Here is a 15,502-nt window from a genome sequence, read left to right on the forward strand (position 1 = left end):
TATCAAATATATAAGGAAAATATCAAATAAATAGAACAAATAATAATAAAGGGTATCTAAACACTGAAACCTTAATGCTAGCTTTTCTTTGGTGTTTATTTTATTTTTTTTTTTTTTGACAATGTGTTAAGTAGAAATGACACAGCACACGGGAATAGGCCAAAAGTTTGCCAAAAGTGGAACACACGATGATTGAACGGATTTTGAGGCACAAGGCGAATTTCTGCAACCGATTAAAATAATCTTTTAAGGTGTGTAAACATAGGGACTTAAAGTATTTGAGTTCTTTTGCAAGTTTGTAAACTGTTTGCCAACTGCGAAATGAAATGTTTGCTCGCATTTGTTTTTCGCTGTGTTTTTTTAATTAAAAAAGTGACCAGCCTGAAAAGTTGGTAACAGGATTTAAGCCAATGCGACGACAGCTATTGGAAGTTTTTCACTTTGCTTATTTTTTTTTTTCATTCGCTGTAAAGTTGAGAACGTTGTTGTTGTTGTTGTTGCTTGGTGTTTGTTGTAAAGTGCAATTAAAGCACAATTGGAATTTCAATGCCGTGGAAACCTTGAACGTAGTTTGCTCTACCCAAAACTATCCGCTAACAAATTGGAAACTCAGTTGTCTTTCATTTGTCGTCAAATTGAAAGTCAGTCGTTGTGTCTGTCTGTCTGTCTGTATGTCTGTCTGTCTGTCTGTCTGTCTGTTTGTGTGTGTGTCTGTCTGTCTGTGTATTGAAATCCTTTTTGAGTTCTCCCTTTTTTTTTGCGGTCGAGTCTTGTTGGCATTTTGAAAGCTTTTTGCATATTTCCCATGAATACTATTTGCACACACACCCATCCAAAAGACAACGCTGAGTTATGCGTGAATATCTGCGTCTATATACAGTAAGTATGCGTGAATACCCGTGAATACAAAGTGATTGAGTTGTCACTGTACCTATTTACTTATATAAGCCACAAACAGAGCTGTGTGCTCAAATTGTGGCTGACAAAAATCCCCTTACATATTCTATTATTCAAGGTATTTCCGGCATTTCAGTTAGGTTTTTGGGTATTTTGCATAGCTGAAATATGTATAACTAATCCCAGTCAATCTGCCTCATTTTGGGTTGAACATAAAGGTATATCTTATTTATGCATGAATACGAAATTATTAATTTAATTATGTTTTAAATACTTTACACTTTAATCAGAGTAAATGGAAATTTTATTTGATTTATTAGCAAATCCATAGAATTTAAAAAATTTTATAGAATTTTCAGCTCAAGAGTTCAACTCATGTCTGATCCTTATTTCTGACTGCAAATAATTTTTACTTTGTTTTCTTAATTGTTTTTCGATTTTTTCTTAATTTTTAAGGTCTATAAAATATATTACTTTAAGGATTGTAATCTTTGTATGGATACTAATGATTGATGATTTTAAATTTATTTTTTGACTAGATGTGTAAAGTATTTCCAATTCAATTTGCCAAAATTTTTAAAAAGTTGTATTCATTATTTATTTTTTTAATTTAAATTATTTATTTTCTATTTTCTTATTTTTTCTTCGATTTTTCATGATTTGTTAAAAGAAATTAATTTGATATAAAATTATAAATTGAAAAATATAAGAAAATATAAATTTTTAAACAGCTAGAAGAGTTTAAAAAATAAGCCAATTTTAACATATTAAATTGAAATTAAACTTGTTTTTAGAAAGGTTTATAATATTAATAGATTTGCAGAAAATATTTAATTTATAGGTTAACTGCATTTTGGGTTTTGTGAGATAATTTAAGCTAATTTTAAGTTAAAATTATGATAAGTGATAGCGGTAATTTTTTTAGCATAACAAAAGATTCTATTTCCCAATAAAAACTCGTTTGTTGATTTCTAGAACACGATTGCATGGCATTTAAAAGAAGTACATTAAATTATTTCTTATATTATTTTTAAATGATAATTTTTAGACATTTATGGCTAAAACGTTTCAGCTTGAAATTTGACAAATTTCTCAGAAATAGTATGTTTAAAAATTGATATGTTAATTATGCATAAAACACCAATTTAAGAGTTGACAATAAACCAATTCGTAGTCTTAGCAACTCTTGCGGCAATTGTTGTTTTGGGTAGGAAAACCAAAACAGAGAAAATAAAGCCGCCAACGCTTTGGGCCAAGTTAAAAAGCACGTGTAGTTGCCACACGCTGATTGGCCAGCGGCTTTCGCTTTTCGTGCAGCACACAGAGAGGCAGAGAGAGCGAGAGAGAGAGCACCAAAGAGAAAGAGAGAGAGGGAGAGCGTGAAATGAAACGAAGCAAAAAATTCAATGCTCTCTCGCGCTCTTAAAGCAGCGAAGAGAGCGAAATGTAGTCGCAAACTGGTTTCGAGGCACCCTGTATAAACTGTTTGTTGGGCAAAAAACGACGTCGCATCGTCGCGTCTTGTTTCAGTTCTTGTTCGGCGTTCATTGTGTGCAGTCGAGGCGTATACGCAACGCACGACGCTTAACGGTTAACGGTTAACGGACGCGACGCGACAAAAAGCTGCAAAAATTCACGAAATCTCAATTCGAATGCGGAAAATAAAAATATATATTTTTGCATACCGGTTCCCACGCAATAAGTACGCATAAAAAAGACGTTAAAATTTGGATTTAAATCAGGTAGAAGACGCCTTGCACTTGTAACTAAATAACTGTGTCGCTTTGTATCTTTGTATCTAAGTAATTGAGTATCTAAGTAGCTGAGTAGCTTGTGTATGCTGCTCTAAATGTTTGGCTAAATAAAATAAACAATAAATAAATAAATTGTTCGTGTCGACAGTTAAGTTCTTAAGCATAAAAAAAAGAACTGCAAAAAAAAGAAGTTTAGCATTTCCGTTTCACACGCGCTTGCGAAATTATTAAATATTCATAAAGTTAACTAAACCAAAAAAAATATACAAATAAAGAAGCAAGAGCAAAAGCAAAAAAAAAAAAATACTCATCAAAGTATCCAGAAAACATAGCAACAAGTCGGCGCCAGTTGGTCAAGTCTTAAGAGCCTAGAACTCAGCCGGAACGTTGTATGTATTTATTAGCATTCAGTCAAGAGTTTCAACAAGCCAAAAAAACAAAAACAAAAAAAAAAAACAGACGCGTTCCTGGAACTGGCAGTTAATTTTTGAAAAAATGAACAAGAATTTATACCTACAAAATAAACCGCAAAGCAAAAGGCAAAACATGTTAACCAAGTAATTTGAGCGGTACAACAGTGCCCATGTGTATATATGTGTGTGTGTGTGTGTGTGTGTGAGATAACTGTGCAACTATACATACAAACTCTAAATATGCAGCAACCACTCAAGCAACCCACGCAAATGCCGCATAGAAATTGAAAGTTCCGCATAATTTGCAACTACAAAAAAAAAAAACGAAAAATTAATTCTGATTACGCGACGCGTTCTAGATACTTTTTGCAGATGCAAAGATACGCGCTCTTGGCTGCAGATACAAACGGGTCGCATTGTATAAATACCTATATATAAGTAAATTGTGTGTTTGTGCCAAAAAAGTTGCACACTGTTTATTATGATGCATATTTATAAATGATGAAATGTGTTAAATTTCCATATATAACTTAACTTAGGCTCATTCACAAAATGCATCTGCAAGATACACAGATACACAGCTGCTTCTTTGCTTTGAAGCACATACATAATAAGTAATCAACGCTAAAGTTGCGTGCAATGACAAAATTGCTGATAATTCTGATCGAAAAAAATTTCTGCCTGCGATCTTCGATCATTAATTTTATTTTTTTAGTTTCTGCTTTGTGCGCCACATTTTGTATCTGAAGTTGGAAAAACTTTTCAACTTATGCTAAACTGAGAAAGAGCGAGTTAATGCTCAAGGTTAGTTCGTAAGCAGCGTTCTTGTATCTTTAAGATACGTTTTGTGTACGCTGCAAACTGAAAATACTAAATGAAATTTTTGTGGAAAAAGTCGAGCCAAAAACAAAAAAAAAAAAAACTTTTCTTTTCCTGTGTTTTGTGTTTCACAAGAGATTTATGTTTGTTTGTTTGTGTGTTGTATTAGCCCAAAAGTATTCCAAAGTATAGCTATACACATGTGCATATATATCTATTTAGCTATATACATATGTGTGTGTATGTGTGTGTGTGTGTGTGCTTGTGTGTTGGAGGGGGGCATTTCAGAATGCTGCTCAGTTGGGGCGCTATTTATAGGCGCGTAACACAAACGCGCCGAGCATGTATCTTATAGATACATTCTGGCAGGCAAAAACTTTTGCATCGACCTGTTGTTGTTATTCTTGTAGTTATTGCTGTTGCTATTGTTGTTGTTGTACGCTGTCTGGCCTGTCTGCTCATAAATAAGTATAAAAGCCTCAGCGACATTGCCGAGACAAAGCCCCATTTGGCCGTCTGATCAAAGATCGCCACAAAGGAATCCAGTTAAGACAAATACAAAAAAAAATAAGAAGGGTTCTGTCTATCTCACTCTCCTGGCGTCTACAACATGTTGCCTTTTCTTATACCCTTGCAGCGGGTATTAGAATGTTGTAGCAAACTAAGTAACGCTTTCAAGAAGGCCTGATAATGTATAACTTTGTTATTATTTGAGATATCTCTACCATTTTCAAAGATTGTACATATTTTTTTATTAAATATATCCTAAACAAATTTTTCTTGAATCGTCTTATTATATCATATAGCTCCCATAGGAACTATTGGTTGAAATTTCATCTTTTATATATACAACTTTTTTATTTCTTGAGATAACTCTACGATTTGTACAGGTTCGTTATTGCATATTGTCTTGAGTATACTAAAGAAATTTTTTCTGAAATCGGACTTCTTTTTATATTGTTATTATTTGAGATATCTCCACCATTTTCAAAGATTGTATATATTATATTATTTAATATATTCTAAATAAGTTTTTCTTAAATCGTCCTATTATATCATATAGATTCCACAGGCACAATTGGTTGAAATTTCATCTCTTATATATAAAACTTTTTTGTTTCTCGAGATAACTCTACGATTTTTACAGATTCGTTATTGCATATTGTCTTGAGTATACTGAAGAAATTTTTCTGAAATCGGACTTCTTTTCATATTGCTCCCATAGCATCGATTGGTCGAAAATTAAACTTTAGTATGAAAATCTTTTTTGTTTTTTCAAAAATCTCAACCATTTTAACAGATTGAGTATTTTGTTTTGTTTAAAAGATGTTGAATAAGTTTTTCTGAAATCGGACTACTATATCATAAAGCTTCCATAGGAACAATAGGTTGAATATCCAACTTTTGTATGAAAAACTTTGTTTTAATTTTTGAGGTATCTAATTATATTGTCTTATGAATATTTAAAAATTATATTGGCTATATGTGGAGCAAATCAGTAATTATATGCATGTCTAAGCAAGGGTATCAAAACTTCGGCTTAACAAAGTTAACAAAGTTAACCTTTAATTTTTGTTAGTTTTTAGCTTTGAAATCGAAAACAAGATTGATGCCAGGCAACCAGACGCAACCTGAGGATGTGCCGCCAAGTGTTAAATAGAGACAGACAGACAGTGAGAGAGAGAGAGGGGGGAAGCTAGCGGAAGAGAGAGAGAGATAAGGCAGCTGGCGCAGCTGGCGAATCTTGTGGATTTTTGCCATCACATAGCGCTTAATTGTTGTTTATCTGTTTATTTGGCAGTTTTAAAAAATAATAGAAATAACTCGCAATAACAACAACAATCGCAACTCAACAATTTCGCTTTCAAGTTTTCCGCATTGCCGAAAAAAAAATTTTCCAAATTCAAAAAAATGTGCGCAATTTGCGTTAAAAAAGAAACAAAAAATGTTCAACTGCAAATTGACGACCAGTTTCGATTTTTTTAAGCTTGCAACTTGCATAATATACAAAAGAGTACAAGATAAAAGAGCAAAAGAGACACATTGCAACTTGTGGCAAGTGGCAAGTGCAACCATATTTTCAGTTTCGTCGATTCGCTTGATTGCTATGCAACGTAATTACAAGAAATCAAATATAAGAAAAAAAAAATTACAAATAAAATAAAAACCAAACTTGAAATTGCAGCTGACTCGGAGAATGAGCAGAGAGGGGAAATTGTTTGGGAGGGGAAGGGGGGAGGGTGCAGCACAATGCAGCAAGAACCGGAAAGGAAGTGAGCGTGTAAGTTACCAAGACTTTGACTTCGACAAGCTGAAAACCGGTTTAAGCTGGCGACTCCCCAGTCTTCGGTCTTCGGTCTCCACTCTTCACTCTTTACTCTTCACTCTCCAGTCTTTAGTCTTTAGTCTTCAGTCCACTGTCCGCTGTCCAAGTCGGAGCCCTGAGCTCAACGCTTCTTGGAAGCACGTCGTCAACTTTGCCAAGTCATTCACTTGCATGCGATACGAGTTTTTCCATTGTTGCTCTTGTTGCTCTTGTTGTTGTTGTTATTGTTATTGCTGCCGCTGCGCAGTTGCAGCGCTGCTGCGTCGACTGCAATGCGCAGGCGCAGCTTTTGTTGTTGATAGTGCGGGCGAAGAACGAAACGAGCCATATGAAACGAAACGAAATGAAATGAAATGAAACATGAAACGAAACATGAAGCGATGCGAAGCACGAGACAAAGCGCAATACGAAACCAATAGTTAACAGAGACGCTGACGCTGACGCAGACGTTGACGTTGACGCCGACGACGACGCTGCAGATAGGCGTGCATTTAAGAACAGAAATGTGCAGAGCATTGTTCAAGAAGTTTTACACTTAAAGAAATGAAATAGCACAAATTTTATTTAAACAAAATTGATTTGAATACAATAAAAAAGTTATAAGAACAATTTAATTTAATACTTAAACAAAATTGATTTAAATACAAAAAAAAAAGGTATTAGAACAATTTAATTTATTTCTTAACCACATTAAAAAAGTTTTTAGAACAATTTAATTTAATTCTTCAACAAAATTGATTTAAATACAAATAAAAAAAGTCATAAGAACAATTTTATTTAAATCTTAAACACATTAAAAAAGTTTTTAGAACAATTTCATTTAATTCTTCAACAAAATTGATTTAATTACAATAAAAAAAGTCATAAGAATAATTTAATTTAGTTCTTAAACTCCTACAAAATTTGATTATGCAGTAACAGTTGATTTTATTATAAATCTTAAATAAAATTATTATATAAAAAAAATAATTTGTTTTATTTGTTTTATTTTCATTAAATCATTTTTTTATTTGATTTTTAATGTTAACCTTGATTGAACTTGATTAACGCTTTTTAAAACTGTACTTTTAAAAACAACATAAAAAATCCAAATATGTAGTATTAAATTAAAAATCTTATAAAAAAAATAATATCACATTTTAAAGTAAAATTTTTTTTTTTGATTTTGTTAGAATTTTGTTTAGGATGTATGCGTAACCTAAATTTATAACCAAACAAGATTAATAACTTTTTTTTTAGTAGTACAGTAATAATATTGGATTATTAATATAATAATGATGCTTATAAAAGAAACAGTCTTTATATGATGTTTTTTTTTGTATTCATAATATATTAATAATATGTAGTTTTTTTTTTTGAATCAACACTGTTTTTACTCATATTTTTCTTTAAGTGTAGCATGTGCAGTGCGTAGCAAAGAAGTGAGTTGAGAAAGTTCTAAACAAGTTGAGCAAAGGGAAGCAAAGACTGGGTTGGGTAATGTATACACTCTGCTTCTCTTTCGCTCTCCCACTCAATGCCACTATCACTGTCTCTTTCCCTCCACCCCTCTGCTCTATGACAATGACGGGTGCAATGTGGAGGCACTGTTCTAGCAATATATATTTTTTAGTATGCCTCACAACGCATGCGCTAAGTACTTTGATTCGGTTCGAGTCTTTGCTGGAGGTACTTGAACCTTGGTGTTGCCACAAAATGGCGGCAGCTACCTTAAGCAGCAGTTACTACTACCATATATGATGATATATGATTGTGGGCGATGGCAGGCATTGAACTTTGCAACATTGCAACGTTTGTGTGGGAACCCTAGACAAAGACTCAAAGCTGAGCTAATTGCGCAGGAAAAGGAAGCTTTAAGTGCAAGTACAAAGTTCAAAGGTTCCAAGAAATTTATTAAAAGCAGAAATGTGCGTAAAAGGCAGAAGAAGGAATATTCAACCTCAAGTAGTTCTGTTAACATGAATTAAATTTTGCTCAATGGCTTAGTAGCTTGTGCATTCGACTCTTGTTGGCGTAGTCAACGGTTCGAACCCCGCATCGGAAATATTTTTTTTCTTTTTTTTAAGCTTATCCTTGAATTTTTAAAGCCATTAAATTTTTTTTAAACAAAAAATGCAGGATTTTTTACATAATTTTATGCACTTTAATGATTAATACGAGTTATTATTAATTTTTTGATTATTATTTTATGATGTTTTTTTTTGATGTCGAAGCTAGTTTTGTGATTTCAGAAAAGTCTAAACTTTAAGTAATTATTTTTGTAATCATTTTAAACGGAACCTATTATTTAAGAGAGTGTTTCGCAGAGCTAATAATTTCAAAGATTCCCACCAGTTCGGTTCAAAACCGGTTTGCAGCATTGTTTTTCATTATAATTTTTTTTTTTAATAAGAACTGCAGCATTTTCGACTTTTCTTATGAATGGAATGCCACTAATCCTCTCGGACTGCCCCTGATAATGAGACTGACCTCTGCATAAGCTAAGCTGATTTATGTTGTGCCCCAAAAAGTGTCAACTGTTCAACTGTTCCAACCCAGTGCCCTGCTGGCCTCCATTTCAGAGTGTCAGCTGCCTGCAATTTAAACTCAATCGAAAAACAAAATTGATAAGTTAATGTGCGCCGAGTTTGAGAGAGAGAGAAAGAGAGAGATAGAGAGTGGGAGAAGTAGGTAGCAAGATAAAGACAGAGATAAACATAATGACAAACAGACATTCGAGAATTGTTGGCATAACTTTTGTTTTTGAACTTTTATTTTTTTTTAAAGCTGCGCGCAGCATTTTTTCTTGTTGCCTTATGCAGATTCAGCTCGAGACAAGACAGAGGAATAAAAACGAGCGAAGATGGAGACGAAGACAAAGACGAAGACGGAGTCAAAGACCAAGGCAGAGTAAAGAGGAGACTCTACTTGTTGTACTTGTCATTTACAAGCTTAAACGTCCATGACCCTTTGGCCTGTCTCAGCAAGACGCAGCCAGAGACAGAGATAGAGAAAGAGAGACAGAGATAGTAAAAGACTTTGTGGGACAAAGGCTGCTGTTGACAAAAACAAATAGAATACCAAAACAAAACAAAGCAAAAATCAAAACAAAATATGATGCACAGCTGTTGACCTAAAGTTTCAGTTTTGAAATTGCTGAGTTCATTAAAAGCCGCTGACAGTGGCTGAAATTTGACAGACCAGTTGATAGAGTAAACACAGAGCAGCAAGAGAGAGAGAGAGAGAGAGAGAGAGAGAAAGAGAAGAGCCAACTTGGTAAGCGGAGAAACGCATTGATTTGACTGCCAGACAGGCGCATCAATAAACAAGAATACACAAGGGAATAAATTGACAGTGTGAAAATAAAATGAAATTTTATACCTTAATAATATTTTGATGCAGAATCAAAAAAGAGGCCAAATAATGATCAAAATGCTATTCCGCATGGAAATCGGTTGAGTTTTGACAAAGTTATGCATGATTGAAGTTTTAGAAAAAGTGTCAATGGTAGTATGGAAAATACCGAAAAAATTGACAGTGAGAGAAATTTTTGAGGTGAAAAATATTTTGATGCAGAATCAAATTAGAGGCCAAATAATGATCAAAATGCTATTCCGCATGCAAATCGGTTGAGTTTTGACAAAGTTATGCTTCATTGAAGTTTTGGAAAAAGTGTCAAGGGGATAGTATGGAAATTACGGAAAAAATTGACAGTGAGGGACATTTTTTAAGTGAAAAATATTTTGATGTAGAATCAAATTAGAGGCCAAATAATGATCAAAATGCTATTCCGCATGGAAATCGGTTGAGTTTTGACAAAGTTATGCATGATTGAAGTTTTGGAAAAAGGGTCAAGGGGGTAGTATGGAAAATATCGAAAAAATTGACAGTGAGGAAAATTTTTTAAGTTTAAAATATTTTGATGCAGAATCAAATTAGAAGCCAAATAATGACCAAAATGCTATTCCGCATGGAAATCGGTTGAGTTTTGACAAAGTTATGCATGATTGAAGTTTTGGAAAAAGGGTCAAGGGGGTAGTATGGAAAATATCGAAAAAATTGACAGTGAGGAAAATTTTTTAAGTTTAAAATATTTTGATGCAGAATCAAATTAGAAGCCAAATAATGACCAAAATGATATTCCGCATGGAAATCGGTTGAGTTTTGACAAAGTTATGCATAATTGAAGTTTTGGAAAAAGTGTCAAGGGGGTAGTATGGAAAATACCGAAAAAATTAACAGTGAGGGAAATTTTTTAAGTGAAAAATATTTTGATGCAGAATCAAATAAGAGGCCCAATAATGATCAAAATGCTATTCCGCATGGAAATCGGTTGAGTTTTGACAAAGTTATGCATGATTGAAGTTTTGGAAAAAGTGTCAAGGGGGTAGTATGGAAAATACCGAAAAAATTAACAGTGAGGGAAATTTTTTAAGTCAAAAATATTTTGATGCAGAATCAAATTAGAGACCAAATAATGATCAAAAAGGTATTCCGCATGGAAATCAGTTGAGTTTTGACAAAGTTATGACAGTTTAAAATTTTTGAAATAGTGTAAAAGGTAAAATATGGAATGTACGGAAAAGTCTTTTAAGCTTACAGGGTATACATAACATCACAATGGTTAACTGCTTTTGATTAAAACGCAGACATTTCCTGCAGACCATATAAATAGAACTATATATGATTAAAAGCAAAAAAGACAACGTGCTTTTTTGAATGTTTATAATTTTAATAAATGTAATATTTTGATTAACAAATCCAACGCGTTGTCGGCACGTGCGTCAATAAAAACCTACGACTTGTCATCGCTTACAGAGATTTAAAGAGAGAGTGAGAGAGCGAGAGTTTGAGAGAGGTAGAGAGAGAGGGGGATTACCACGTGAAGAGCATGAGGAGTATGATTCAAAGTTAGTCAAATTAGCATGATTCCAATGAACTCTTTGCTGACTCAAAACAAAACATATTAAACTCTCGAAAGCGTTGAAATGACTCACTAAAATAGACAAAAAGTCGAAGCGTTTAGGCGGCATTTGATTACAAAATATTTGTTTACTGATTTTTCAATTTTTAATCTTGTTCTTCTCTTCTCCTTTTTCAGCTACAACCGCAGCGCAAATTGGCAGTGAATGTGCAGATTTCATAATAAAACGCAAAACGCGCAAAAATAGTCGTGTATCTCTTTTGCTCACTCGTTTTCTCTCTCTCTCTCGCTCTCTCACACAACTGACGCGATTCAACTGCTCATAAATTGAGATTAAGCAAAAGCTGTCAGAGTGAAAGAGCGCAGAAGAGGAAAATAAAACTAATAGTAGTAGAAGCAAAAAAGGAGGCAAAAAACAAAATAGTATAAATAAGAAATCAATCAGAGCGCACTCGACGCTCCACACAATTTGCATGAGCCAAAGCCACCAACAACAACAACAGCAGCCACCACCGCACCAACCAACTCTGAATCCCAATCCCCATCCCAGTCAGAGTCACAGTAATAACTCGACTCAGTGCCACAATCGGAGGCAAGGAAAGAAGCAAGGAGGCAAGACGAGTGGCATTTTATGGCAATTGCGCCATCAGTTGCAGAGACGTAGCACGAGGAAAATGAAGACAATTTCATGATACTACAAGTGGTCCGAATCGGTGCTATTGAACTATCTGAGAATGCCATCGACACCCTACGATCTCGTGCAGGACGATCAGGATCTGCGTGTCCCTCTCCATGCCGAGCAGGCCTTCTTCCATGGCATCACATTTCAGGCCAAGGTAAGTGATAATTTTCTACTATACTAAATTAAAATTGTGCATAGTTAAATATTTTTTAAATTAAATATATACTCTAAAAGCAAATCTGATGAGAAAGAAATGATATAATAGTAAGCTTTAATCTTGTTTTTATTGGGTCTATGAAGTATATATATATATTCTTAATGAGCATCAATAGCCGAGTCGATATAGCAATTTCCGTCTGTCCGTCTGTCTGTCTGTCCGTCTGTCTGTCCGTCTGTATGAGCGCCAAGATCATTTAGCGCCCATAGGAACAATCGGGAGAAAATCAAGTCTTAGTATGAATCTTAAAGAATCATTTTCTCCCAGTTATAAACTAAAGTTTTTTCATTCTTTTACATTGCATTCCATCTTTAACAATGGTTTTCTTTTACTAGCCTGTAATTAAAACCTTGGAAATCATTTAAATAATCTGAAAATAATGTGAATGATTCGACTTATCAATTAATCGCATTCTTTAGCTGGAAATTTATTTACAATTTTAGCTACAAATAAAAGTCTTGTTTATTGTCAAAGTCAAAGAACTCGTAAATGTATTTAGTATACAAGCTTATTTAAGAGTTCAGTGATTTTAGCTTTTAATTAATTAATTTCTTTTTAACATTTATTGACATTATTAAAGTGAGATGCCTAGATTATATAAGAGACTGAGTCAACAGTAAAATTTATGAGTCACTCTTGAAAAAAGTAAATACAACGATGGCATACAAATTTTCAAGTTGGTTCTGTAGTTTAACCAATACGTCGGCTTGTCTTTTAAGTGAGACCTTAAAAGAGTGGTAAAGAGAGAGAGGGAGGGGGACTAACTCAGGAAGAGGTGTGTTCAGCTCATAACTCTTAACCAATTTGTTTGGTTGTCAATTGAAATTTCTCTATTTTACCGACAATTCCAATTACAGTTTTATAATAAGCATATCGATAAAGTTATATCTTTATACTTGCCACCGGCTGTTGCACAAACATTGGCCAAACACAGCAATTTATAAATGCAATTAAATATGTATTTTTTGCATTGCAGCTGCTATTGAATTGTTTTGTTCATTGTTGACGGAAGCAATGTTTATATGCATATAGAAAAGAGTTTTTAGCATTCAACGAGTTAGTCAACTGTCACAATGCCAAACATGTTTCTACTCAGACAGAGACAGAGAGAGTGACAGTAATAGAGACAGAGAGAGATAGACAAAGAGGGTGGAGAGTGGCAGAGTGAGTTGGAAAATTGTAAACAAATTTTCTATCATTTTTTTTGTATCTGTTCGCATTCAATTATTCACATTTGTTTAGTTCTCGGTTTGTATGCCTGCATACCCTGTACACATAAGGCGTTTAAGGTGGGTATACTTATTCGATATATTTAAATGTTGAGTTTAAATAAATGTTGGAAGTATACAGCTTAAAAACATAAACATTTAGCCTATATCAAGTAAAATAAAGTTTATTCTAGATTCATTTATGAATTTTTGCTGAAGTCATTAATGAAATTAAACTTATTTTTGTAATTAAGCTATAAAAGGTAGAGCTTTTAATAATGGCATATTTGTTAATAAATTTATCAATTTTTTTTTTTTTGCAAATTTTAATGAATGAAAATGAAAACTGCATAATAAACATAAAAGTTATATAATAATAACTTGTTTATGTATAAAATGTAGACTGTTCATTTTGATATTTTGCTCTCTATAGGGTAACTGCAAGTCGTGCAGTCTCTACTATAAATGTTTTGTTCTCTTACAGCGTATTTGCTCTTCGTGTATATTAGATTTCATTGCTTTTCTTTTAAAGTAGAGTATCTGCTAGTCATTCATAGTCGCTTAGATTGTTTTATCGCTTTGCACAGTATTTATTATTCGTGCATTTTCGTCTTACTTGCGTTTCAATAATTACAGCGTATCTTCTAGCCGTGCAAATTGGAGTCACTTGCATTTTCACTCACTGTAGAGCATCTGCTAGTCTTGTATACTTACATTACTGGTTTTTTTTTAGCTACAGGGTATCTAGCAGTCGTCCACATTCGATTCACTTTCCTATTAATACTCTGAAGAGTATCTGCTAGTCGAATATATTCACCTTGCAAGTGCTTCTTCGATTAGTTTCTGTTTTCTATTTGTAGAGTAATTGCTAGTCTTGTATACTCATCTTACTTAATTTTCTTTCGCTACAGGGTATCTACTAGTCATTTTCACTATCTGTAGAGTATCTTTTAACTATGCAAACTCGCTTTACTTGTTTCTATTTCACTACAGAGTATCTGGAAGTCGTGCATACCACAACTGCTTATTTTCTTGGACGGCTTTTGTTGCTACGGTTTATTATTTTTGTGCAATGTGTGGAAATTGTTTGCGTGCCAAGCTCATATACATGAGTATCTATCCATCTATATTCTATATTCTTTACAGAGTGTTCATATAAAGCTTGTTATTGTTGTTATTATGGTTGTTGTTGCTGGTGGTATTGTTTAATTTAATATGTTTTGGTTTGTTGGATCTCTTTGATTTGATTAGTTGGCAAAAGGTTGACCAACATTTCAATTGTAAGGCCAATGACACTGTTTGCTATTCACACAAAAATTAAACAGGGAATTGAACAATTGTTGTAGTTGTTGTTGTTTGGGGTGCATTGAGCTTTGACTTTGGAGTGGCATGCAACGTGTGTGGATGCCACAACACTTTGTATGCAAAGCGCTTGACATGAGTCGCATCACAGACTTTGCTGCCTAGCATTTTGCATAATTTCTTTTGAATTTACGTAGGAGACATTGCACTTGGAGCTGTTGTAGTTGTTGTTGCTGTAATTGTTGTTGTTGCAGTTGCACAGTTGCAATTAAATGCACTCAGTTGCCAAGCAAAATTGCCGTGAAGCAGCGACAAAACCCACGCCAAAGAAAACAATTTACATGAACGAAGGGAAAAGCTTGTAAAGAAAAGGGGAAAAGCAGAGGGATAGGGTGACACATATACAGTGACTGCTAGTTTTTTTCTTCCACTACTACTACATATTACATATTTAAATGACTTAATTTTTTTTAATCCTATTTAATTTATTTAATAGAAAGGAAATATAAATAAAATAAAAACGCTTTATATATTATATAAGCTTTATTTAATACTTTAGGTATATTATTATCGCATGATAAAATCGTCTCAGCTACGTTGTGTAAAAATTTCAGCTTTCTAGGTCTTATGGTTTGGTCTCCACCATGATGTGTCAGTCAGCGAAAGAGGACAAAGAGTTTTCAATATACAGATAACTGGTTTAAGCATTAATAAAGCAATAGCTTAAAATGTAGTTTCAAGTTAAAAATTTCAGCTTTTTAGGTCTTATGGTTTGGTCTTTACCATGATAAGTCAGTCAATAAAAAAGGACAAAGACTTTTCAATATACAGATAACTGATTTACGCATTAAAAAAGCAATAGCTTAAAATGTAGTGGATCAAATCTGAGTAAAAATTTCAGCTTTTTAGGTCTTATTGATTGGTCTCCACCATGAATAGTCAGTCAGTGAAAAAGGACAAAGAGTTTTCAATATACAGATA

The 15,502-nt window shown here is 33.5% G+C and overlaps 1 protein-coding gene across 3 annotated transcripts in view; it reads left to right on the forward strand.

The window, feature by feature from the left end:
* The first annotated feature begins 2,432 nt into the window (after positions 1-2,432).
* Positions 2,433-15,502, forward strand: part of LOC117787439 (capon-like protein) — a 66,361-nt gene continuing 53,291 nt past the window's right edge. Inside the window, exons 1-2 of one of the 3 annotated variants that reach the window (XM_034625967.1) lie at positions 2,433-2,599; positions 11,290-11,948. In XM_034625967.1, coding sequence (XP_034481858.1) covers positions 11,847-11,948 — 102 coding nt within the window. In that variant the 5' untranslated portion in view covers positions 2,433-2,599; positions 11,290-11,846. Of the gene's footprint in view, positions 2,640-11,289; positions 11,949-15,502 lie in introns of all 3 variants that reach the window. The other 2 variants (XM_034625966.1, XM_034625969.1) reach the window with 2 other exon arrangements.

This window comes from Drosophila innubila, assembly GCF_004354385.1.
Source record: "Drosophila innubila isolate TH190305 chromosome 3L unlocalized genomic scaffold, UK_Dinn_1.0 0_D_3L, whole genome shotgun sequence".
NCBI lineage: Eukaryota > Metazoa > Arthropoda > Insecta > Diptera > Drosophilidae > Drosophila > Drosophila innubila.